The 25,845-nt window shown below is 41.4% G+C and overlaps 1 protein-coding gene across 1 annotated transcript in view; it reads left to right on the top strand.

Annotated features, from left to right (window-relative positions):
- CSMD2 (CUB and Sushi multiple domains 2) overlaps positions 1–25,845 on the top strand; it is a 974,125-nt gene that overhangs the window by 356,443 nt on the left and 591,837 nt on the right. The window contains 1 exon segment of the mRNA XM_078157010.1: positions 24,012–24,219. Within this exon segment, the coding sequence (XP_078013136.1) occupies positions 24,012–24,219 (208 nt within the window).

Below are 25,845 nucleotides of genomic sequence, written 5' to 3'. Positions count from 1 at the left end.
TGTATCGCATTTGCAAGCAGAGAATAAGTTCTTCAGAGCTGGGATTCTTCTGGTTTTGCTTTTGAACCCCAGAGTCTAACACAATGCCTTGTACATAACAGGCACTCATCATAGGATCATAGATTTAATGAAACAAGTGAGTGCCAGAGAAGTCAAATGATTCACTCAAGATTATGCACATGACAAGCAGCAGAGCTGGGATTCAAACTCGGGTCTTCTGACTCCAAATCCAGTGCTCTTTACACTGTACTGAGCTGCCTCTTAATAAGTATTGACCTTAATAAATTTAGCACATGTTTGCCTAATTGAATTGTTGGATTGACTTAAAGCAATGTATCTATTAGTGCAAATTAATATAATGCAAACAGATTACAGAGCAAACCTCATTGTGGAGGGTCCCCAAGTAAAGGAGTGATCAAGTCTCCAGGATGCAGGCAGGCTTTTTGGAAAAGGGATGTGTTAAGCAGAATTTTGAAGTAGAGGAGTAAATATATTATTTATTGTTGAAGAAGGCATTCCTATCTTTGTTAGAGGAATTGGAGCTTTTAATATGACAAATATTTCAATGTTCCTGCTGAATCACCTGGAGTATTAATTTGACTATGGGCACCTGGGGGTGGGGGCTATGGGGTTTATATTTTGTTTTGGTAAAGGAGTCATCAAAAACCTATAAAAAACCAACTTGTCAGAGTCTTGACCAGGCTTCATGGGTGTGTCAAAGAGCCCTGCTTTCTTCCACCCCAAGACATCAGATTCAAAGGCCTGAAACATAGCCAGAGGGGAGACTCTGCGTCCAATCAATCATCATGTGCAACCTCAAGGAAGCAAATAAACCAAGCCCTAGAAAAAAGGGAAATGGTGGAAGCAAAGGCAACCTGGGTAATAATCCTAGAGTGGCTAAAGTAAAATGTTGAGGGTCCATCAATGCTAACACCAGTAAGATGGAAGAGTTTTGTTGATATGCACCATTGGGTTTTTTTTGTTTATTTGTTTTTTTAGGCAATTGGGGTTAAGTGACTTGCCCAGGGTCACACAGCTAATAAGTGTCAAGTGTTTGGTCTGAGGCTGGATTTGAACTGAGGTCCTCCTGACTTCAGGGCCAGTGCCAGTGCCCCTGATATGCACTATTGTGATGGGCATAGTCATCCCAATACCTTAAAGGTGACGTGGTTTGTGTCTTAAGAAAGGAGAAATATGAAAAAAGAGGGGCAGCTAGGTGGCACAGTGGATAGAGCACTGGCCCTGAAGTCAGGAGGACCTCAGTTCAAATCCAGCCTCAGACCAAACACTTGACACTTACTAGCTGTGCAACCCTGGGCAAGTTGCTTAACCCCAATTGCCTAAAAACAAACAAAAAAAAAAAGAAGAAGAATAAAAAAAGAAATGAGGAATATGAAGAATTCAGATAAACATAGAAAACCTTTCCTGGACTAAAGCAGAGCAAAGTAAACAAAACCAGGAAAATAATATAGACAATGACTAAAATAACATAAATGAAATGAACAAAAAACAAAGGTAGATGACGTTAATGACTAATCTTGGCCCTGGAGAAAGCATGGTGAAATAAATGCATTATCCTCCTTCTTTTGGTGAAATAAGGGAACTATGGATGTGAAATGTTGTATCCTCTGTCAGATTTGATCTCTGTGTCAATTGGTTTTACTCAAACTTATGTTGTTGTTGTTGTTACAAGGGAAGGAGGAGTAGTTATGTTGGGAGGTGATTCCTGTACAAGTAACCTTGGCTTATGTCTATGAGGAAGGTTTGTAAGATATGGCCCAGATTCTCAGTGATTCTGCGCTTGGGAGGCTGGTTATGAAATGGCTCATGCTTTTGCCCTGAGTTAGAGAGGAATGGGCTGGGCTTTGAACTTCCAGCTCTGCTCTAGGAAAGACCCCTCTCTCCTGTGTTGCTCCCTCCTTCCTCTGTGTTCTCATGCCTCAAACAAACAGACATAGGGCAACAAAAGAAGAGACTCAGTCAGCCACAGGTGCTTGTTAGAAATAATATTAAATATGGCAAATGTGTTTTAACAGAATAAAAATTTTAAAAACACAATTGAGTGGAAGGCTAGGGTGGGTTAGGGCCTGAGTATTCTCTCAGTGCTCCTGCTATAGGGCAGAACGCCTACAATAAAAACACACAGCCATGCCTCCTGGCTTGCCAATAGAAGTCATCTCTCATGAACTAAAAGAATGGAATTGCAGATAGGGCAGACACTGGCTGCCGCCATGGTCATGTTGCTTCCATATAATAACTGCCTCTTATCCCTCTCTTCTCCAGAGTCACAAAACTCCCACAGTCCTGGAAAACCTGCTCCCCTCTGATAGAGAGCTGATTTCACATTAGTTTCTCCTCTTCCCAAGCTGGGAAGAGCTACAAATCTGAGGGTTTTGTGGCCAGCCTACCCCTTGTAGGAGTTGTTACATGCAGAAACAAGACCTCAATAAAACTTTTTTTTTTTTAAAGAAATGTCTAGAATCCTGACATCCTCCCTGCAGTGCCTGATGGGGTCAGTAGAGAGAGCTTGGTCTTCTGAGAAAGGAGCCCTAGCTGATTCTAATAAGCACCTGCCTGTCTATGATCTTAGAGCTGGCCATAGTCACAGAGGGCAAAGGGAGTGACAGAAGGGACTTCAGAGAAAGGAAGATGGAGCTGTTCGCATGTGGCTGATTATGAAAGTGGTACATTGGATAGAGCGATGGACCTGGAGTGAGGAAAACCTGAGTTGAAATCTGGTCTCAGATACTTACTAGCTGTGTGACCGTGGACAAGTCACTTAATCTCTGCCTCAGTTTCCTCATCTGTAAAATGGGGTAAAAATAGCATGTAACCACCACCACCTGAGTTATTATGAGGACCAAATAAGATAATAAAGTGCTTAGCACAGTACATAGTAGGCACTATATAAGTGTTGGTTGTTGTTGTTAGGATCAAACGAAATAATAATTATAAAGCACTTAGCACTGTGCCTGGAACATAGGAAGCCCTGTGTAAATGTTCATTGTTGCTATTCATCATCGTTAATTATATCCTTACAGAGCAAGTGAGTTTGGTCATAAGTTGAAATAACTCATTTGAACCCAACACCCCACTAATTAACTCAGCACCAAATCACTCCAGCCAAACTCTGAATTTTACTTCTCTCTACTCCCCTCACACTCTCTTCATCTTGATCCTACTGTAGATCCTGCCCGTGCCTTTAGCTTTTCAATTCTGTAATCTGGGTTCCCAGTTACTGATTGTACTTTATTACTATTTTGTTTCTGCGCCCAACCTATACTGGCCCTTGCCAACTGCCATGCCTCCTTCTCAAGCTCCCTGCCCTTTATTTCTTAGATCCAGAAGGAATCTGCCAGTGCTGTGGAACCAAAGTCCATTCAGGTTATAACTCAAATTCTGCCTGGGGATGTAGCCAGGGAAACAGTCGACCACCCTGCTAAACCGGAATGGAAAGAACTAGGAAGGCTTAGTGCTCATGCCAGTTATCTGAGCATCCATGGGAATTCCCAATACTTGTCTAAGGACATGGTAATGTACTTGATGAGCTCTAGCTTCTAGCTAAAGCTCAAAAAGCAGCTGATGTTTAGTAAGTTCAGGCTGATGGAATCAGCATCTCAGAGCTGGAAGGGCTCTCTGAGGTCATATAGTGCAATACCTGCTTGACATGCAAACTCCCTCTTCAACATCACTGACAAGTGGTTGTTCAATTTCTGCTGAACTCTAGTAATTGGGAATAGACTGGCTACCACAGAAATATAGCTGTAATTGTGAAAAAGTTCTTCTTCATGTTCATCCAAAAGCTGACTTCTTATAACTTCTACCCCCTTCTAAATTCCAAAAAAGACAGGAATTTATTAAGCACCAACTATAGTAATAGCTTGGAGAAGGAAATAGCAAACCACTCCAGGATCTTTGCTATGAAAACCCCATGGACAGTATTGGTGTGCTATGGTCCATGGGGTCACAGAGTCAGAAATGACTAAACAACGTAATAATTTTTGTAGCACTATAAGGTTTAGAAAACACTTTGCATACATTACCTCATTTGGGCCTTGCAACAACCCTGTAAAATGAGTGCTATTATTATCCCCATTTTACAGATGAATAAACTTGGTCTCAGGAAGGTGATTTGCCCAGGGTCACACAGCTAAGAAGTATCCAAGATGGAAGTCAAACTTAGTTTATCCTGACTCATACTCTATCCATTCTACCGGACGCCTTGTGATTAGGTGCTAGGTATACAGAATAAAAAACTAAATAGTTCCCTGCCCTCAAGGAACTTATGTTCTACTGGGTGATAAAACGTTTACACTGAAAAGTAAATAAGGGACACCTAGGTGGCGCAGTGGATAGAGCACTGGCCCTAAAGTCAGAAGGACCTGAGTTCAAATCTGGCCTCAGACGAAACACCTGACATTTACTAGCTGTGTGACCCTGGGCAAGTCACTTAACCCCAACTGCCTAAACAAAAATAAATAAATAAATAAATGAAGTAAGCCAAGAATTTATTAAAAAAAAAGAAGAAGAAGAAGAAGAAGAAAAGAAAGAAAAGTAAATACATATTAATTTCTGGAGGGTAGGGCGAGAGCCCTGAAAACTGGAGAATCAGGAAAAATCTCCTATTACAGTCAATCAATTATTCAATTGCCAAGTATTTATTAAGTGCCTCCTATATGCCAAGCACCAGGATCTGGAGAAACAAAGACAGAAATCAATCATTCCCTCACCGTCAAGAAACTTACATACTAACAGGGGAGACACCTGTATGTATAAGTGGTACAGTTGTATACAGTTCTTTATGACTCAATTTGGAATTTTCTTGGCAAAGATACTAGAGTGGTTTGCTATCTCTTTCTCCAGTTCATTGTATAGGTAAGGTAACTGAGACAAACAGGGTTGAGTGACTTGCGCAGGGTCACACAGCTAGTAAGTGTTTGAGACTGGGTTTAAACTAAGGTCTTCCTGACTCCAGGCCCGCTGCTCTGTCCACTGTACCACCTATCTCCCCACATATTTGTTGTTGTTGAGTCATTTCAGTCTTATCCAATGCTTTGTGACCCTATTTGGAGTTTTCTTGGCAAAGATATTGGTTTGCCATTTCCTTCTCCAGCTCATTTTCCGGATGAGGAAATTGAGGCAAACAGAGCTAAGTGACTTGCTCAAAGGTCACACAGCTAATAAGTGTCTGAGGCCAAATTTGGACTCAGGAAGATGAATCTTCCTGACTTCAGGCCCAGCACTCTATCCACTGTACCAACTAGCTGCCCCAGCTGCCCATGTATAAATGTATGCAAATATATACAAAATAAACACAAGGTGCTTTGGGAAGGGTGCAATAATAGGAGAGGGAGAGGATCCTTTCAAAGGCACAGAGTCAAGAGATATAATGTCATGATTAAAGAAGATAAAGTAGATCAGTTTGGTTGAAATGTAAAAGTGTGGGGAAAGACTCCATAATAATTGTAAAGCACTTAGTCTGGAAAGAGTTCCTCACCCTTTTCTTTTTCATGCTAAGGATCTTTTGCTTCAACTGATCCTCATATGGCATGGTCCCCAGGCCTTTCACTCTTCTGGATGCTCTTATCTGGATACTCTTCTGAAAATGTGGTGCTCAGAACAGAAAACAGTATTACAGCTTTAGTCTGACAGGGCCAGATCATGGTAACATTGTCACTTCTCATTTTTTCAGGAGAGCAGGCTGCTATGGGGCTGAGCTGAGAGAACGCATGTGGGTGTTGTTGCTTGCCCGGGCAGATTTGCTCTCCACAGTAATAAACGTGAGACTTCGGTTGAGATTTCTCAGGGAAGGATGAGAGGGGCATTAAGAAGTAGGCAGAAGTCTGTGGTATGTTGTATGTGTCATTGGGGTGGTTAGAAGCTGCCTGAGCTTCAGAAGAAGCAGCATAGGAGAGGCAATGTTTGTGATGAGTATGCCTTCCCACAGGAGGTGTGCTGTATGAGTGTGGGTGGCTGAGAGCCCTGGGTCCTGTGAGGTTTGCCTTGGAGCTCTTGCTACTGTATTAAAAGTTTGGTTTCTGGGGGGGGGGGGGTTACAGGTGTACAGCTTGTGTCCTTATTAACTGTACCTGATTCCCAGCCTCTGACAGCATTGTGGAACAAGGAATGATGAGACGTATAAGATCAGATTCTAATTCGTGGGCAGCTGGGCTTGCCTCCAGTTTCTGTCTCTGAAGGCAAGTGCCTCAGGGAATACTGAGACATCTAGAAGTTCCCATCCATTATACTTTTGCTAATGCAGCAGAAGATTAAATTAACTTTTTTGTCTGCTGCCTCATGTTATTGACTCATATGGGGTTTGTATCCAATAAAACCCACAAAAACTTTTTATATGTTGTCTGCTCGTGCCTCTCCCATCCAATTCTTTTGCATCTTTAAAAAAAAAACTCAGGTTTACTTCTATTATATTTAATCTTGTTAGATTTGACTCCTCGTTCAAGCCTGTTGAGAGCTTTTTGGCTTCTGTTCATCTAGCTTGTTAGCTCTACCTCCCAGCATTGAGCCATCCTTGAACTTGGGGAACATATTTCCTATCTATCCCTTCATTTAAGCCACTGATACAAATATCAACTGACCAGACAAGATTTAGAAGGGACATAATATCTGTCTTCATGTATCTGGAGGGCTGTCATCTGGAAAAACGATTAGACTTGTTTTTGCTTAGCCGCAGAGGGCAGAACTATGGTAGGAGGAATGGGTAGAAGGGAAGCAGCTTTCAGCTCCATATTAAGAGAGGATTTCCAATAATCGAAGCTGTTCAAAAGTCAGAGTTGCTGCTTGGAGGGCTAATGAGTTCCCTTTCAGTGGGATTCTTTATGTGAAAGCTGAATGACCCCTGTCAGGAATGCTATCAGGAACATCGTTACCTGGTACGTTTGACACGTGTATTTGTATGCATATTGTCCTCCTCGATAGAATGTAAGCTTCTTGAGGGCAACGACTATATTATTTTAGCTTTTCCATCCCTAGCACCTAGCACTGTTGGCATAATAACCGCCTGTTGGTTCATTTATTGATTGATACATGTTGTCTCCCCAGATAGAATGGAAACTCTTTGAAGACAGGAATTGTTTCATCTTTGTCTTTCTTTCCCCTGCACCTAGGACAGCGCCTGGTGCACAGTAGATTCTTAATAAATACTTGTTAACTGATTGATTTATTGATTATTAGCTTGAGAAATTTCTGGTTAGATATGGGTTGGAATAAATCACCTCCAAAGTCCTATCCAGCTCTGAGACTCTCTGATTCTCTGATGGAAGTAGCCCTCCTGTTCAGAAATACATACCTAGCCTCCATTTTTTTCCAGGTCCAATTCCTCAGTTGGCATCACTTCCACTCAAAAAGCTGGTACCACTTTCTCTAATACCTAGCATTTCCTGGACTTTGTCCCGTACCTATATGCCCACTTGTATGCATGCTGCCTGTTCCCATTGTTGCTGTGGGAGTTCTGAATGCTAGGTGAGATTGAGAGATATATGTGAAAGATGCTGTGAGTCTTTCTTGTTTATTTCCAATACACAAGTGACAAAGCTGAGCTCTCTGATCACTGTCCGTGACACTGAGCATCCTTCAGCAGACTCAAATGAGATCTGTGTGTAAAATACTTAGCGTAAGTATCTGGCACATAGTAAGGTACTTAATAAATGCTTATTCCTCCCTCCCTGCCCTCATCCAAAGCTGTGGTGGGCCTTGTGCTGGATAGTACGGGCTTATCTGGAAGTCTGTTGCCACATGTTGCCCTGTCTGAAGAAGCTCCTTCACAATGGTCCAGGTAGACATTTGTCTGATCTCTGGCATGTCATAAAGAAGAATCACAGATCCATATATCTCAGCATTGAAAAGGATCACAGAGAGCCCCTATCCCAGCCCATACCTGAGCAAAACTTGCTGTCTACAATATGTCCTGCAAGTCATCATCCTCCGGTAGGTGCTCCAGGCTTAAAATCCTCCAGTGAAAGGGGACCCATGGAGCAAGTCCATTCCACTTTTACATAGTGATAAATAAAAAGTTTCTCCTTCCACCAAGCTTAGATTTGCTTCTTTATAATTTCTACTCATTGTTTGAAGATAGGGTTGAGGTCATAGGTAACTGTGAACAGTGATTTCATGAATTCTCTGAAGTTGGTGAAACTCCCTGAAGAAAAAGGATCATAGATCAGAGCTGGAATGGAACTCAAGAGTTTACCAAGTTCAACCAATTCATTTTTCAGTGCAGGAAACCAAAAACTAACAAGATCAAGTGACTTGTCCAGAGTTAAGAGGCCATCTCATCTAATCCCCTCATTTGAATAGGATGTTAACTCTTTCAGGGCAGGCTGTGTCTCATTTACTTGTGATTATATTCCCTGAGCCCACCATAGTGCTTGGTATATACTAGGTGCTCAATGAATACAGATTGATTGATTGATTGATTTTACAAATGAGAAACCTGAGGCCTGGAAAAGTTAAGCTGTTTGCCAAAATTCACACAGATAGTAAATAGAAGACCTGAATCCAAGTCCTCTGACTCCAAATTCAGCCCCATTTCCACTGTACCATGCTGTTATTAGAGAGCAACTCCTAGATGTAAAGTTTAGCATGGCAGGATTTGATCAGTGCCATGGTTTGTCCACTGGTGTGTGGGAGATATGCCATTCTAAGCATTAGCCATATTCCTAACATCTTCAACTGGCCTTTCTAAAATTTGGTACTCAATCATGACTGCCAGGTTAGTAAGATGATTTGTGCTAAGAGCCTGTGGGGTCATACCACATCCATCCAAGAATACCAGGCTCTCTGGTGACTAAGAGTGGCAGTTTTGGGGCTATGGACCAAGCGGCGGTCTTAAGAAATGGTAGCCCAACACAAGTATGGGGGTGTATGGGCAACAAGATGGTGAAATGGATGGGGTGCTTGGCCAAGAGTAAGGAAGACTCATCTTCATGAGTTCAAATCCAGCCTCAGACACTTACTATCTGTGTGACCTTGCGCAAGTGACTTAACCCTGTTTGCCTCAATTCCTCATCTGTAAAATGAGCTGGAGAAGGAAATGCCAAACCACTCCAATATCTTTACCGAGAGAATCCCAAATGGGGTCATGAAGTATCAGACACAACTGAAATGACTAAAAAACAACACCCAACCAAAGGTGTCAAAGCCTTAAGAAATGGTAGTCCAAAACGAGTGTACATAGAATGATACTAGACTGGTTATAAAGCCATCCCTACACAGTGCCAATCTCATGGGGAGATCCCTAGACCTAGAAACCCTTATAATCTCTACATAGCCTTTTTCATCCGCTGGTCCAGGTCGTGCTCATGTGCACAACATCGTATATCCTAAGGGCAACCTAGCTACCAACAGTCCTGACAGAGGTCTTTTATTCAATTAAACCTGGGAAGGTACACTAATAAGAAGTAGTATCAATAAGGTATACTCAGAGTATTTACTTCTATCATGGCAGGTATGCCATTATGTACCCTAATGTCTCAGCTCATCTCCTTACTGGAGTAGCTGAGTCAGGAAGGAGCCTGGGGAGTTACAACCTGGGACTCCTACATTCTGACTCATTGAGCAACTCAGAGATTGAAGCATTGGGAAAAGAGGCCATGTGTGAATTTAGAGATTGAAAGCTGGAAGGGACATTAATGAGCATCTAATCTCACCTCTCATTTTATAGTTGAGAAAGCCAAGACCCAGGAAGATGCTATAAGTTGCCCAAGGTCACATAACTGAAAAGTAGCAGAGTCAGGATTCAGACTCAGGCCACTCAATCCAGTGTTCATGCCATTATATTGTACCAAGGCAGGCAAGTTGTCAATTTTTCTAACATGTCCTGTATCTGACACACAATATGACCTCCAAGTCTCTACACCTGCAACTGGTTTATCCACCTATGTAGGACTCTTAGATTTCATTTCTCTCAAGAAACCCTGGTTTCTGACCCAGCATGAAGGGTTTTGGTTGCTAATTCATATCAAGGCTGTCCTCATAGAAATGCATTGGCCATTGGCTAGATGGGCAGCTAGATGAACTGGCATGCCCTGGAATGAGCATTACCATTGACCCTTCCCATAGGTACACTAATACATTATTGGTGAAGTTGTGAATTGAACTAACCATTCTGAAAAGAAATTTGGAACTATATTTTAAAAGTCACTAAACTGTTCACACGATTTGATTCAGCAATTTCATTATCAGGCCTACATCCCCAAGAGACCAAAGAAATAGGAAAAAAGATTCATAAGTAGCAAGGAACTGGAAAGGGTACCCATCAATTGGAGAATGGCTGAACAAACTGTGGTAAATATAATGAAATATTATTGCATCTTAAGAAATGATGAAAGGGACAGGTTCAGACAAATTTGTGAAGACTTAGGTAAACTGATACAGAGTAAGTGAAGTGAGCAGAACCTGAACTATACCAGTGCTAACTAGCTCCATTAAAGAGAAATAAGGAATATAATGTTGTTATGTTACAACAACATTATAAAGTAAAACAATTAAGAAAGACTTAAGCAACACTATAACCAACAATGATTCCAGCAAGCTATCCATCTTCTGGGAGTGAAATGATAACTTTAAAGACAGGAATTTTTCAGACATGGTCAGTTTGGGGATTTACTTTGCTTAACTATGTATGTTTGGTACCAGGATTTTGTATTTCCCTCAGTTTTAGGGAATTGGCAGGGAGATAAAAGGGGAGAGAGGGATCTAGCAATAGACTTACCAAAATGGAAAGAAAAAAGTCATAAACAGGGGTCAACAAAGCATAAGAACAGAAGGAAGATCAATAGGAAACACAGACAAGCAAGACAGTTTTGAAAATAACATGTTCCATGTGTTGTGTACTTAGAGAAATAAGTGATATGTCGTAATGCAGATTCCCAGTTGCATGTACAATCCTCCTTTTCTGATCTACTGTATATATAAAAATGCTCATCTTATTTGGTGTTTGCTAAATTTAGAATAATAAAATACAAACCACTGTCCCTTCCTCCTCCTCTTCAGTACCAATAGGAATGCTCCCTCTCAGCCTATGTGAGTATTCTCTTGGTCAGGGGAGCTATATCTGATGGTGGGCGAGCTTTGATACTGGGGTAGGGAGTTAGCTTGGAGGAGTTTTTCATTAATGGAACTAAGCTTGCACTGGTCAGTAGTCAGTGATTGATGAGGCTTGGCTCTCAGAGTATATCTGACACTATGCTTAATCTGAGACCACCTTAATTAGAAGAAAGGAAGAATAATAAAGGAGGTAAGTGGGAGACAATGAAAAAAAGTCAACATCATAAGGAAGTCATGTATGAGTCCCTTAAAAGCTTCACCCAGAAAACATTTCTAAAGACTAGTTATGGACTGGAAACCTATCCCTAACCTAATCCTATTCCATTCCCTCCCTTGGAATCTGCCTCCCTGTAAAAAGTCCCTTACTATTTGAGCCATGCCCTATCCCAGGTGACTAACGTCCACATTATCCAGAGGGTGGGCTGACAATTTCAGTTATTCCATTTGATGTCAAGGTAGCTAATGCCAAGGTTACCTGCAGTAATGAGCCGGTATTGGGAGACTTTCTGACAAGCAGCATGACAGAAGCACAGTCCCTCGTTGTTGTTAACCCAGAAATCTCTGCTTTTAGGGAACTGACATTTGTCTAGTGGAGGGCTCAGAACCCCATTGCTGATCTCGCAGGTTCTGTTTATGGTGAAGCTTGTTCACATCTGAAGGAGACAAGCAGTGGGCGTCTGAGATGTCAGACTTCACAACCTCACACTGTCCGCACACTACACACCACCTGGAGTAAAAATACAGATGTACTTGTGAAGTCAGAACAGAATAGTCAGGCCAGGCAACTGTGGGAACTCAGGCAAAGAAGAAAGCTCTCGCAGGATCATGGTTACAGCTGGAGGGGATCTCCAGATAAGGAAAAGAGGCCAACAGAGAAGAAATAACTGGGAAGCTAAGACACAGGGCACAAAGATAATAAGTGGCTGAGGTGGGATTGGATTCCAGGTTTTCTGGATCCCAAATCCAACACTCTCTACTCCACCACCATGTTTCCTTATTTCTCCAAAGCTTTCCTCTACACTAATTTTGGTATGTAAGACACTTAGATGGATCTCTAATCTCCTCAAGATAGTTGTTTCTTCCCCCAGTGCAGAATTCAACTCCTCTATGACTTCTCATCCTGAACAACTCTTACTCCTGTCTTTCTATAAATACTCTATAAAGTATCAACCCAGCTTACCTGAGGCCTTCCTCTGGTTCTTTCAGCGTCCAGCATGGTAGAAAGCAGGCTGTACTTAGAAGAGATATGGGTTCAAATCTCTTCTCTGACACTCACTGGAATTTATTGGCATTCTCTCTGGCTACGCCTAGAACGTTCTCCCTCCTCAGCTCTACCTACTAACCACCATGGCTTTCTTTAAGTCCCAACTAAAATCCTATCCTTTACTCCAATCCTTCTTAATTCTGGTGCCTACCTTCTCTTAATTATTTCCTACTTATAATTTGCTTTGTAAATTTTTGTTTGCATATTGTCTCCTACATTAAATTGTAAGCCCCTTGAGAGCAAGGACTGTCTTTTGCTTTTTTGTATCCCCAGTGCTTAGCACAGTGCCTGGCACATAGTAGGTGCTTAATAAATGTTGATTGATTGATTGGTTTGCTATTGCCCTTTGAGTTACTTGTGACCTTGATTCTTCTTCTGTTCTACGACTTGCACCTGTAATTTCCAGAATTTGGAAACATTGTTAGTGGCATATAACTTCACAAATGCCTTTTAGCCAAAGCCCATCTTTTAAATCTGAGTCCATATTGTTGTCCATCTGCAGCACTTATTTAAGACATTCATATATATGGACTAACTTGACAAGCTACTTTTCCAGTTGTATGGCTTAGTCTGGACAGCGATCATTTTTCATCCACTTCCTTTTTTAATCGCAAATAGATAAACCAATCTCTGTAGAATTAGAGTGAGTTTCTCTAAGGATGATACACAGAATTCCCAGGCTTGATACATGTTATCTCCGATGAGAAGATTGACACTTTCAGAACCTCCTCATCAACAGGGGATTCTTCATAGAATCAGAATTGAAAAGGACCTCAGAGCACATCTAGTCTTACCCATACCTAAAGGAGAATTCCCTTGTAACATACATAACAATTGGTCATCCAGCCTTTATTTAACTGAGGGAATCACTAATATCCCAAGGAAGTCCATTTCACTTTTGGGTACCTCTTCAATGTCAGATAGTTGTTTCCCACACATTCCACAAATTACTCCTGATTCTACCCTGTGGGGCCAAACAGAACTAATATAATCCCACTTCCAAGAGATTGCCTTTGAAATACTTGAAGGCAGCTATCACTTCCCTCAAGTATTTTCTTCTTGAAGCTCATCACATGACACATTCCGAATTCCCTTTTATTTGACAATTATCTTCCTCTGTATTTTCTACTGCTTATAAACATCCTTCCTAAAATTTGGCACCCAGAACTGAACACAGTACTCCGGCTGAGGTCTGACCAGCACAGAAAGCAGCAGAATCATCTCTTCCTGTATTCAAGATTCTATATGCCTCTTAACGTGGCCTAAAATTGTAGAAGCATTTCTAGCCGCCATACTGTCGCTGCTGATTCAAACTGAGTTTGCAGCATGGGGCAGCTAGGTGTCACAGTGGATTAAGTATCAGGCCTGGAGGGAGGAAGACTCATTTTCCTGAGTTCAAATCCAGCTTCAGACACTTACTAGCTGTGGAATGCTGGACAAGTCCCCTAACCCTATTTACCTCAGTTTCCTCACTTGTAAAATATGCTGGAGAAAGAAATACCAAACCACTCTAGTATCTTTGCCAAAAAAAAAAGAGGTCACAAAGAGTCAAACACAAATAAAAAATAACTCAACAACAGTTCCCAGATCTTTTCAGATGAACTGTTCCCTCATCTTATACTTGTGAAGTTGATTTTTTTTTTAATCCAAGTACAAGATAAATTTTAAATTTATCCTTATTAGGTTTCATGTTACTACTTTTGGCCCATGTCCTACCCTCTGTCAAGGTCTTTCAGAATGTGAACTCCATCATCCAGTGCATTAGCTATTCCATCTAGCTTTTAGTCCTTTCGCATTTGATCCAAATTTCCAAGTCACTGCTAAAAGTATTCAACATCACAGAACCAAAGACAGCTCACTGGGAGCACTCCACTAGAGACTTCCTTCCACGTTGGCCTTGAAACATTAATGACTGCACTTTATGTCTAATTCTAAATTCATCTAGCTGTACTATTAGCTAGTCTTCATCTCTCCCACCTTGTCTAGGGGCATCTAGGTGGCACAGTGGTTAAAGCACTGGGCCTGGAATCAAAAATATAGGAGTTCAAATCCAGCCTCAAGATACCTACTTAGCTGTGTGATGCTAGGGAAGTGACTCCATCTGTGTTTGCTTCAATTTCTTCAACTATAAAATAGGGATAATAATAGTACCTCTCTCCCAAGGTTGTTGTTGTGATCAAATGAGATAATATTTGTAAGGTGCTTAGCATAGTCCAGAAAAATGTCGACCATTTTTCAGTCATGACTGATTCTTCATGACCCTATTTGGGGTTTTCTTAGCAAAGATACTGGGGTGGTTTGCCATTTCCTGCTCCAGCTCTTTTTATAGATAAGGAAACTGGGGCAAACAAGGTTAAGTGACTTGCCCAGGGTCACACAGCTAGTGGCTGAGGTTGAATTTGAGCTCAGGAAGACAAGTCTTCTTGACTCCAGGCCTAGCACTGTATCCACTGCTACCTCCTGATAAATAAATTAGTAAGGTTTAATAAATGCTTGTTTCCTTTTTCCTTGCTTCTAAAAGAATTGCTTGAAAGACTTCATTACGTACTTTATTAAATTGCTGGTAAACTGTAAGTGGAGCAGTGGACAGAGTGCCAGGCCTGGAATCAGGAAGATTCCAGTCACTTAACCCTGGTTTGCCTCAGTTTTCTCATCCATAAAATGAGCTGGAGAAGAATATGGCAAATCACTCCAGTGTCTTTGCCAAGGAAACCCCAAATGGAGTCACTATGAGTCAGACATGACTGAATTGACTGCACAACAAAAATCTCCCCAGGTTGTTGTGATGATCAAATGAGATAATATTTGTAAAGTAAAGGGCTTAACACAGTGCCTAATAAATAGCAAGTGCTTCTTTCCTTTTTCCTTTCTTCTACAAGAATTCCATAAAAGACTTCTTTAAGTACTTGACTAAAATATTGATAAACTAGGTTCATAAATTTTTCTTGATATACCAGTAAACCTGTCAAAAAAAAAAAAGGAAATAAGATTAGTTTGGTATGAAGTGATTTAATGCAAACACATTGGCTTCCTTTTCTAGTTGTTCATGAGCTATCTTTTGAGTAATGTCTTCTAGGCTATTCTTCCATAAATTCTGTGGTATGAAGACTTTACTTTGCTTTCTTCCCTTTTTGAAAATCAGGACATTTTCCCTTTCGCCAGTCCTGTAGTGCCTCTTTCATTGTCCATGACCTTTCAAAGATTACTGACAGTTATTCAGAAATCCTTTGTCCTGATTCTTTCAGAAACCTGCCGTGCACTTTATATGAGCCTCTTGACTTCCAGTCTTCCAGGCTTACTATACATTATTCCTCTTAATGACTCCAAAAAACACACTTCCTCTCCCAAATCCATGCCTTTCTTTGCACCAGCTGTCTGCCAAGATTAGAGTACAAATTTCCCCTTTTTCTTTTTCTTGTCATCCCTAGTTTCTTTGAGTGCTCAAATTTTACCTCCTTCTAAAGAGGCCTTTCCTGATTCCCCAGACACTAGGGCTCCTTAGAAACATTACTTTGCATTTATTTTGTATCTATCTTGTACATAATTTAGACTATCTTCCCTGATAGAATATAAATTCCCTGAGGGGAGGAACTGTTGCATTTTTGTCTTTATATCCCTAGCTTCTAGTATAGTACCTAGAATAGAGTAGTCACTTAATGAATGCAGGTTGATTGATGGATTGACTAGGGTGAACTTATCAAAGGCATCTAGGTACCGTCTTACGATCTAGCAGATTATTTTGCATTTCGAGCTCCTATTGGCCATTTATTTTCTTTCTCTCCTTCCTTCTACTTGGAAACTTGTTTGGATTCTATTTGGAATTCTTCATGACACTGATAAACACCCTAGGTGAACATATGTCGCCTTGTTTTATGCTTCACTTGATGTCAGTACTCAGTGGATTGTAGAACAGCGTTATCTCCACAGTCACATCTGTCTTAGAATCTTGTATAATTTAATATATGTAGAGGAGAGAGTTTGAAAAGAGTCTTCAAAGATGCATTTTTGTGCTATCCATTGATTTTTAGAAATCAATAAATATTAGATACATCAGTATTCCATACTTTCTATACCTTTAAATCAATCATATGACCAGAAAAATGTGATCTGCTACAGTTAATGGTTGGAAAATCTAACACATTCCCTTCCCATGTTTTCATCAAACATACCTTCCATGCATGCATAGACCCTTCCCAAAATGTTTTATGGGGTTAGAAAGTAAACATATTAGCTAGTAGTTGCTGATGGTTTCTTCATTACCTTTTGGAAGCATATAGCCATCATGTCTGCAATTTTTTCCATTCTTTTGCAATTCTTCTATCATTGAGACATTTTGAAATTCAATTCCTGAATGTCTTTAAAAATGGTGACACTTCCATCATGGGTTTTCTTTGTCTATGATCAGGGCCAGCTGCCCTTTCCAGCTCAGTCTTCTTAGGTGCCATTGCTACTTCCCCACATCACACATCAGGAGATGATACAGCCTAAGGGAGGCAATGTGACATAGTGGTTAGAGTACTAGACTTGGAGTTTAAGAGGCCTGGGTTCAACTCCCATCTCAGAAACTTACTAGCTCTGTGGACCTGGGCACCTCTAACCTCACTGAGCCTCAGATTTATCATCTATAAAATGAGAAAAATAATAGTACCTACATCACAGAGTTTTTGTGAGGCTCAAATGAATGTTTTGCAAAACTTACAGCATTGTATAAATGCTTATTATTACTATTATTATCAGCCATGATAACAAATCACAATAGAAACAGAGGCAAATCTATTTCAAGTCTGCTGTTCTTCCAACTTCATTCAATAAATTCAATTCAGTAAACATTTAGTAAGTACCTACTATGTACCAGTACTATGCTAAGGATTGTGGATACAAATAATAAAAAGAAAGACAGTCCCTGCCCTCCAGAAGCTTATGTATGATGGCTTCATCTACAAACTTTCACAGGATGATCTGTCTAGCCTCGTTTTATCCAAGTTGTTCTCAAGATTTTCTCCTTACCTGCTTTTATGCTCTTTTGTCAGATGACACTGCCCAAAATCTTCATTCTTGCACTTCTGTACTATTTTGCATATGAGTGTGTCTAAACTGGTGTTCACCTTGGCCATCATATATCTGTCTGCCTAGCAAGAGGAATAAGTGTTTGTTGGTTTCTGTGAATTCTACTGTCTTTTGCCTCCCTGTGGTGCCGACTGCTTTGCCTCAGTTAAAACCTTTTAGGAATGGTAATAATGAAAGTCAATGCCTTTATTGTTTGCCTTTTCTTATTTTTCAGAGTTGACAGCTTGTTTTAAAAGGTCAGGTCAAAGCTGCTATAATCACATGTGACATCTTCTCATCTTTATCCTTTCTCCTCACTTGGTATTGATTTTGACCTGCTCTAACTGGTCTATGATCTGATTGAGCTTAGCCAATTTTGAAATGGCTGCTGTATTTGGAAACAGCCATTTACTGTCTTTTAAGTAAGTAAGATAGTCAATTTAATTTTTCATATTTTGACATGGCCAAAGAATCCAATACCTAGTGCCCAGCTTGCTAATGATTTGCTTTTCTACATCTGCTGGTCCTTGGATAGAAAATTCATCCTGTCCTCTGGATTGTATTTAAAGGTTTCCCAGCTTAGTAGGACCTGCCTGACCTAGCAATCCATTGGTCCAACTTTTGAGAACCCAGGGTCACCTTGACACAATAAGGCATCTAAGTAGATGACTCTATTCTTGGAGTAAGTATATTTTAAGACTTTTGACCTTTTTCATTACTTGCTTTTGAAATGTGCTGCCCACCAAAGTTTCCTCTATCCTCCACAATACCTGCCTTGGCAATGAAGTTACAGAACACCAAGGTACATGTTGACTTAGTTTGGGTGATCTTGACACTTGTTTTATATGTTTTCTCTGTCCTTCTTTGTTTTCTGTAATGGATGATGGAACATTAGCTTTGTGGCTCCCTGTACACTTATGCCCATGCATAAGCTAGCTAGCACTTATATAGCACTTTAAAGTTTACAAAGCACTGTACATATGGCATCTCATTTGATCCTTACAACACCCCAGTGAGATAGATACTATTATTGTCCCCATTTTATAGATGATGAAACTAAGGCTGAGAGAGATCAAATGACTTTGCCCAGAGTCATATAGCTAGTAAATGTCTGAGGCAGAATTCAAATTCAGGTCTTCCTAACTCTTAAGTCCAATGCTCTATTCACTGCTAACACCTAGCTAGATAGTTCACAGTGAAAGGCTGTATAGTAGAGAGTTCACAGTGTCATCTGGATAGAGGTGAATGTTTGACGGCAGGGACTAGCCCCTGACCAACTCCAAGGAGCAATTTGTGGTAACAATAACACAAAGGGAAAAAAATCATGAATTTGGCAATACTGGGGCACTTTCATCATGTGCACCCCTGTTGCTTTCCATAGTGGGAAAGTGTGGGAAGCTATTCCTGGAGCTTTGTCTCTTTCCATTCCAACAACTGGGTTAGGTGTCAGGGTTCTATATATCTTTTATTTCTTTGTGTGTGTGTGTGATTTTTGCTAGGCAATGGGGTTAAATGACTTGCCCAGGGTCACACAGCTAGTATCAATTGTCTGAGGTTGGGTTTGAACTCAGGTCCTCCTGACTCCAAGGCCAGATCTCTATCCACTACTCCACCTAGCTGCCCCTATATCTTTTATTTCAATGAACAAAATTTATCATCCCATGTGGAATGATGCCTAAGATCACATAGTGAGCTCTCTGCTCTGAATAGTATTTCATTCATTTATTCATCCACTCATTCAATTTAATTCAATCAGGCAGACTTTTACTGAGCACCTGTAATGTACAAGGCTTTGTACTTGGTACTTCAGGAAATACAGTTGAGGAAAATGAGGCAAACAGAGGTTAAGTGACTTGTCCAGGGTCACACAGCTAGTAAGCATCTGAATTCAGATTGGAACTCAGCTCTTCCTGACTTCAGACCCAAAGCTCTATTCACTGAACCACCTAGTTGCTTCTTCTGTAATCTTAATACAGATGTTTCCCAATTCTATCTTCAACTGTGATCTCCAGACTCATCTCTCTAACACATATAAGACATCTTTGCCTCAGTGTCCCACTGGCCCCTCAAACTCAACATGTCCCAAACAGAGCTTCATTAGCATAGAGTGCTCCTTCCTCTACCTTCACTACTTCTGTTAGTGACATGACCCCTCCATCTAGTCTTCCACATTCGAAACCTTACCCCCTCCCCTTACCCTAACATCTCAGCAATCAGTCAATCAATGAACAAACATTTACTAAGCACTTCATGTGTGCCAGGATTCTAACTACATGCTGGCTATACAAAAACAAAAGTCAAAAGGCCTTTTGCCCTCAGGGAGTTTCCATCCAATCAGTCCCTGGATCCTATCCTTCCTCCGCAGCATCCCTTAGGTCCAGCTCATCTTCTCTACATGATCCACAGTAAAACTCAGGACTAGTGGCTGCTACCTGGATGATGATAGTATCTTCCTAACTGGCCTCCTCAGTTCCTCCATTCCAATCCAGCCTGCACGTGCTACCAAAGTCATCTTCCTAAGGCATAACTCTGATCATATCATGCCCCTCATCAGAAATCATCAATTTTTCTATATTATGTACCAGAAGAAAAAAATCCCTTATTATCCAAGGCCATGCATGATCTATCCAGTCTTGTGTACTACTTCTCCTTTACAGGTATTCTATGCTTCAGCCAAAATCGACTAATCACCAGCTCTACATATTTCCCAGGTTCCTCTGTGCCTGTAACTTTGCACATATTTCCTTTTTTGTTAACATCTTTCCATTCTTTCTGCCTATTGGAATCCTTCAAGTTCCAACTGAAATGGCATATCCTCTATGAAGTCTTACTGAGGTTCTCAGGGCGAAATTGAGTTCTCCCACCTTTGAACTCAAAACTTTGTGCTTCTCCTGAACCTTATCAGATCCTATTGTGTGTCTTCAGAGTAAGCATTTACATAATACTTTAAGATTTACAAAGCTCTTTCTACAGGCTATCCCATTTGATCTTCACAACAACTCTGTGAGGTAGGCAGGTGCTATTATTACCCCCATTTTATGGATGAACTAAGAGAGGTTAAGTGACTTACCTAGGGTCACAGCTAGTAAGAATCTGAGGCAGAATTTGAACTCAGGCCTCCCTGGCTCCAAACCCAATATTCTAACCCACTGTGCCACCCATATACCTCTACAGAGAGTTTGTATGTGTCTAATCTCCATCATTAGACTATAAGCACCTTGAGTTCATAGGCTATGTTTTATTCATCTTTGTGTCTTCTCCAGCCCCACCCCCACCCCAGAGGCCAGCAGAGTCAGGGCTTAGTAAATATTGAGTGCTTGAGTTTACAGGAGAGATTACTGTCAGTGCATTTAGGCTGGATTGCAGAGGTGAGAGGCTGGAAGAAAGGAGATCAATGTAGAAGTTATTAACATAGACTAGGTGAGAGGTATTGAGGACCTCAAATAGGGTGGTGGTAGCTGGAGAGGAGAGGAGGAGATTGATTTGAGAGATAGTCGCAGGATGGACAGAATGTGGTCATTGATTGTTTGTGGGACATGAGGGAGAAAAGGGAATCAAAGATGACCTGAAAAATTACTGGTCTGGGGGCAGCTAGGTGGTGCAGTGGATAGAGCACCGGCCCTGGATTCAGGAAGACCTAAGTTCAAATCTGGCCTCAGACACATACCACTTACTAGCTGTGTGACCCTGGGCAAGTCACTTAACCTCATTGCCTAACCAAAAAAAAAAATAGTTACTGATCTGGCTGACTGGGAGGGTAGTAGTTTCTGGTGTTTGGGTCACCAGGGATACAAAGAAACATAACACCCATCAGAACTGGAACGAGAGAAGGGCATGGCTTTGTCCCATGGCACCAATATTCCTGGAGTGCGCTTCCTCACCATGGCTAAAGTCCATCCTGCTCTTCTCACTTTTACTGTATTCCACAAGTCTTGGGTGACCCACTCCCTCTCCGTCCCCCAGAACCCCATCACTGTGGCACCTCTCCTAGTACTTACTTTGCAATGTTCCCCCTGCCCACCACCTGTTGCCTCCACAACCTCTCCCTCCTTTGGAGAGTTGGAGGATTGGGGATCATCAGCCATGTCTTGGGGAGAGGGGAGAGGTTGCTGACCCTGAGTCAGATTGTCTTGTTTCTCAGACCACCAGCAAATGACTTTGTTTCAGGTACAAGAAGTCCTAGCTACAACTCTATATAGTCCTTGCCCTTCATGATCCTACAGTCTAGTTAGAGATATGGGCTAAACGTACCTGAAACATGCATCGACAGCAAGAGTTAAATAACAAGAAAAAAACAATCTTACATGAGATGTCATCATACAATAGGCAGCAAGCATTAAATATGTAAGGCGGACCCTAACTGTTGAGTTCAATGAAAGGGGAAATCAGTGTGTGTTGAGGTGGTCAGTGAAGACTTCCGAGAGGTTCACCTTGAAGGATAGGGAAGATCAGGAGAACTAGAGTCAGAGAACTGGAATAGGGTATGAATCACGGAGGACACCTGGGGCCAAGATACTGGGCGAAGTGGGGAGTAGGCAGAGTCTGTTTATAGGTGGAGGGACGGACTGGGGTAGCCACCTCCTTCCTCCTCCTTGCGTGAGCTCCAGTCTCTGCATGGAGCGGTGACTCCTCATGCATGAGACTTCTCTTGACAGCTCCTAGGCTGGAGTGGCAACGAAACAAATGTAAAGAGAAAACAAGCACTTTACAAGCATCCTTTAGAAGAGGCTGTCGCTGAGCTCTGCAGGAACACTTCAGGCAGCACTCACCAGGCAGAGGCCTCTCACTGCTCTCACAGCGCCCAGATCCCATATTCCTCACCAGGCAGGGGACTTTTACCGCTCCCACGGCACCTTGCTGCCATCATCCTCCCCAGGCAGAGAAGGACTCTTCAGATGCACCAATTGTTGTTGTTGTTTTAAAAATTAAACACCCTCCTTTTCCACAGTCCACAGGAATTTGACCAAATTCAGCTCCATTGTCTCTGGGCAATGTTGGCCCACTAGTGCTTTGTTCCTATAAAGAGATAGGTCTGATTCTGGGTGTGGAGTCCAAGGTCAGGTTCTCAGGCCCATAATCATAGATTCTCAGGAGTAGAAGGAATCTTGAAGGGATCTAGCATAACAGTCCTGCTGGGTGATGAAATCTGATATCTTTGATAGGAAGTCATCCAGCTTATGCTTTTGTTTTTATGTATGTGTTTGCTTGTTGTCTCCCCCATTTGACTGTAAGCTCTTTGAGGACAGGAACTGTCTTTTGCTTCTTTTTGTATCCCCAGTATTTAACACAGTGCCTGGCACATAGTAGGCATCAACAGCAAGAGTTAAATAACAAGAAAAAAACAATCTTACATGAGATGTCATCATACAATAGGCAGCAAGCATTAAATATGTAAGGCAAACGTTTAATAAATGCTTACTGCCTGAGTGGGTGAATACTTCCATGAAACAGAAGCTTACTATCTATTGGGTGCAGTAGAAAGACCATTGGTGGGACAGCTAGGTGGCATAGTGGATAGAGCACCGGCCCTGAAGTCAGGAGGACCTGAGTTCAAATCCAGCCTCAGACCAAACACTTGACACTTACTAGCTGTGTGACTCTGGTCAAGTCACTTAACCCCAATTGCCTAGAAAAAAAAAATTAAAAAAAAACAAGGAAGAACATTGGATTTGAAAAATCGGTTCAAATCAAATCCTGACTCTATTACTCATTACTTGTGTTGTTACTACTTGGGCTAGTTGCTTCACTCGTCTCTACCTCAGTTTTCCAACCTGCAAAATGAAGGGATTGAACTAGATGATCTCCAAGGTTCTTTACAGCTCTAAATCTATGAATCTGTCATCTTGTGCTCTCCCATGGCAGCCCATTCTAATGTTTATTTTAAGCCTTATTTATCCCTTTGTAACTTCCACCCATGGGTCCTAGCTCTGCCAACTGAGCTTACTTTCTCTTCCCCACAAAAAAAAAGAACCTTCAGATATTTGAAGGATTATCACACACACACACACACACACACACACACACACATACACACACACACACACACGCACACGCACGCATATACACATTCCATCTTTTTTTTCCAAGCTTTACTTCCTAGTAACATAGGTTCATTTCCCTGCTATCTCCTAGGGACGCTAGCTCTGATGGCAGATCTTACAGGAATTTTAAATCTGGGAGGGCAAGGTGGGAGGGGTCAGATGGATTGGTAGGAGATGTTTTGGAATGATGGTGGAATCCACTGAAGCCCTTCCTGTCAGATAATGTAGGGGGCCACAGGCACCACCCGCCTCCATTCATGAGCCAGCCCTAAAACAAAATCAACAAAATACTTTAATACTATCCCACATCACTAAACCCAGCAGTAGCCACATTAGACTCAAATCCTGGAAGTATCCTTGTTTGTTAAGGCTAAGAGTCCACCTGCACTACCACAGGCTTGAAACGTCTGCTGAGTCGGGCATGGTTACTGCATTTCAAAATATTTTATGGAAGTTACCAGCTATAAAATAAAATAAAAAATGCTTCTCATAAGTCTGTGGAAAATACTTGCCCTCTAGACCCATAACTCGCAATGTGTATGATAAGGTGTGCTCTGCTAGCTCACCAGATCTTTCTGCTATTTCTTTGTCTGCAGCGGATGATGCTTGTGGTGGGACCCTGAGGGGCCAGAGTGGCATCATCTCCAGCCCTCACTTCCCCTCTGAGTACAGCAACAATGCTGATTGCACATGGACCATCCTCGCAGAGCTGGGAGACACTATTGCCCTGGTTTTCATCGACTTCCAATTGGAGGATGGCTATGACTTTCTGGAAGTCACTGGGACAGAAGGCGCCTCACTTTGGTAAGAGTGATGCTTTTTCTTTTTTGGCCTTTTTCCTTCTCTCCATGTTAATTTTTAACAGTGGAAATTTACTGCTCCCAGGTCCCTAGTCTCCCTTGAACACTTGTACCTGCAGAGAAATGTCATGGCTGGCAGTTAGAGATACTATTAGAGTGTTCTAAGTACACGGTAATGAGAAATCACTGCATATTTTTTATAGCCCAGTTAAGTTTTACAGTTATTGGTGTCTGATTTGAAGCATGTCCTTGCTGAAAAATTTCATGATGGTCTTCACTTGAGTAACTTGCTGAAAGAAAGAAAGAAAGAAAGAAAGAAAGAAAGAAAGAAAGAAAGAAAGAAAGAAAGAAAGAAAGAAAGAAAGGAGAAGAGAAGAGAAGAGAAGAGAAGAGAAGAGAAGAGAAGAGAAGAGAAGAGAAGAGAAGAGAAGAGAAGAGAAGAGAAGAGAAGAGAAGAGAAGAGAAGAGAAGAGAAGAGAAGAAAGGAAAAGAAAGGAAAAGAAAGAAAAGAAAAGAAAAGAAAAGAAAAGAAAAGAAAAGAAAAGAAAAGAAAAGAGAAGAAAAGAAAAGAAAAGAAAAGAGAAAAGGGGGAAAAAAAGTCTCAGTTATTGAACTTGGAAAGTTCTCCACTAAAAGAGTTTGGACTCTTGCCCAGGCTCCAAAAATGTATTAGTGCTTTCCATCACCTTTTACACTTCTGGCAGGAATTTGGGACTAAAGTGGTATTTGTTGTAACCTCCAAAAGGTTGTCCATAGAATTAAAGAGGTAGAATGCTACAGTGAGATTTGTTCATAGGGTCAGAGATTTACAGCTTGAAGGAACCTTAGAATTTATCTAGTCCAACCCATCCATTTCACAGACGAAAACTTTAACCCAGGAAAGCTACATGACTTGCCTAAAGTCACACAGCTAGTAAGCAACCAAGCCAGTGATCAAATTCAGGTCCCAGCACTCCGACTTTAGCATTCCTTCCATTGTACCACACTGTCTTTTTGAAAAAGTGGTGAATTTGGATTCAGTGGACCTGGATTCAGATTCAGGGTTAGGTACTTATTACTTAGGTTGGGAGGTGGCACACTGCTGGGTATTGGACCTGAAGCCAGGAAGACTTGAGTTGAAATCCTCAAGATGCTCACTAGTTGTTATGTGATCCTGGACAAGTCATTTAACCTCTTCCAGCCTCGGTTTCCTCATCTGTAAAATGGAGATAATAATAACATCTACCTCCCAGGGTTGTTGTGAGGATAAAATTAGATAATAGGTATAAAGTACTTTTGCAAACCTTAAACTGCTATATAAGTGCTAGCTGTTATCATCAACATTATTGTCATCATCGTCATCACTTGTGTGACCTTGGGTAAGTCACGTTGTCTCCAAATTTCCTCATCTGAAAAATATGGGAGTTGGCTGCAATGACCTCTGAGATCTTTTCCAGTTCCAGAGCTATGTGACTTACCATGAAGGGTCCTTTACACTGGTTTTGAGAAGGCAGAGCTCACTCACTTCTGAAATTCTGGGACTCACTCTTACCCAAGCCCTTTACCCCTTTCTGCCAGGAACAGGCTTGCCACCACCTCCTCCTTGGTAAACTTGTAGCGTTATTGTCAAAAGCGGTGAAGTTAGTGATGC

The sequence above is a fragment of the Phascolarctos cinereus genome, unplaced genomic scaffold, assembly GCF_003287225.1.
Source record: "Phascolarctos cinereus isolate Bilbo 61053 unplaced genomic scaffold, phaCin_HiC Scaffold_726;HRSCAF=1367, whole genome shotgun sequence".
Lineage (NCBI taxonomy): Eukaryota > Metazoa > Chordata > Mammalia > Diprotodontia > Phascolarctidae > Phascolarctos > Phascolarctos cinereus.
Note: the sequence above shows the minus strand (reverse complement) of the source record. Positions and strands in the feature narration are given on the sequence as shown.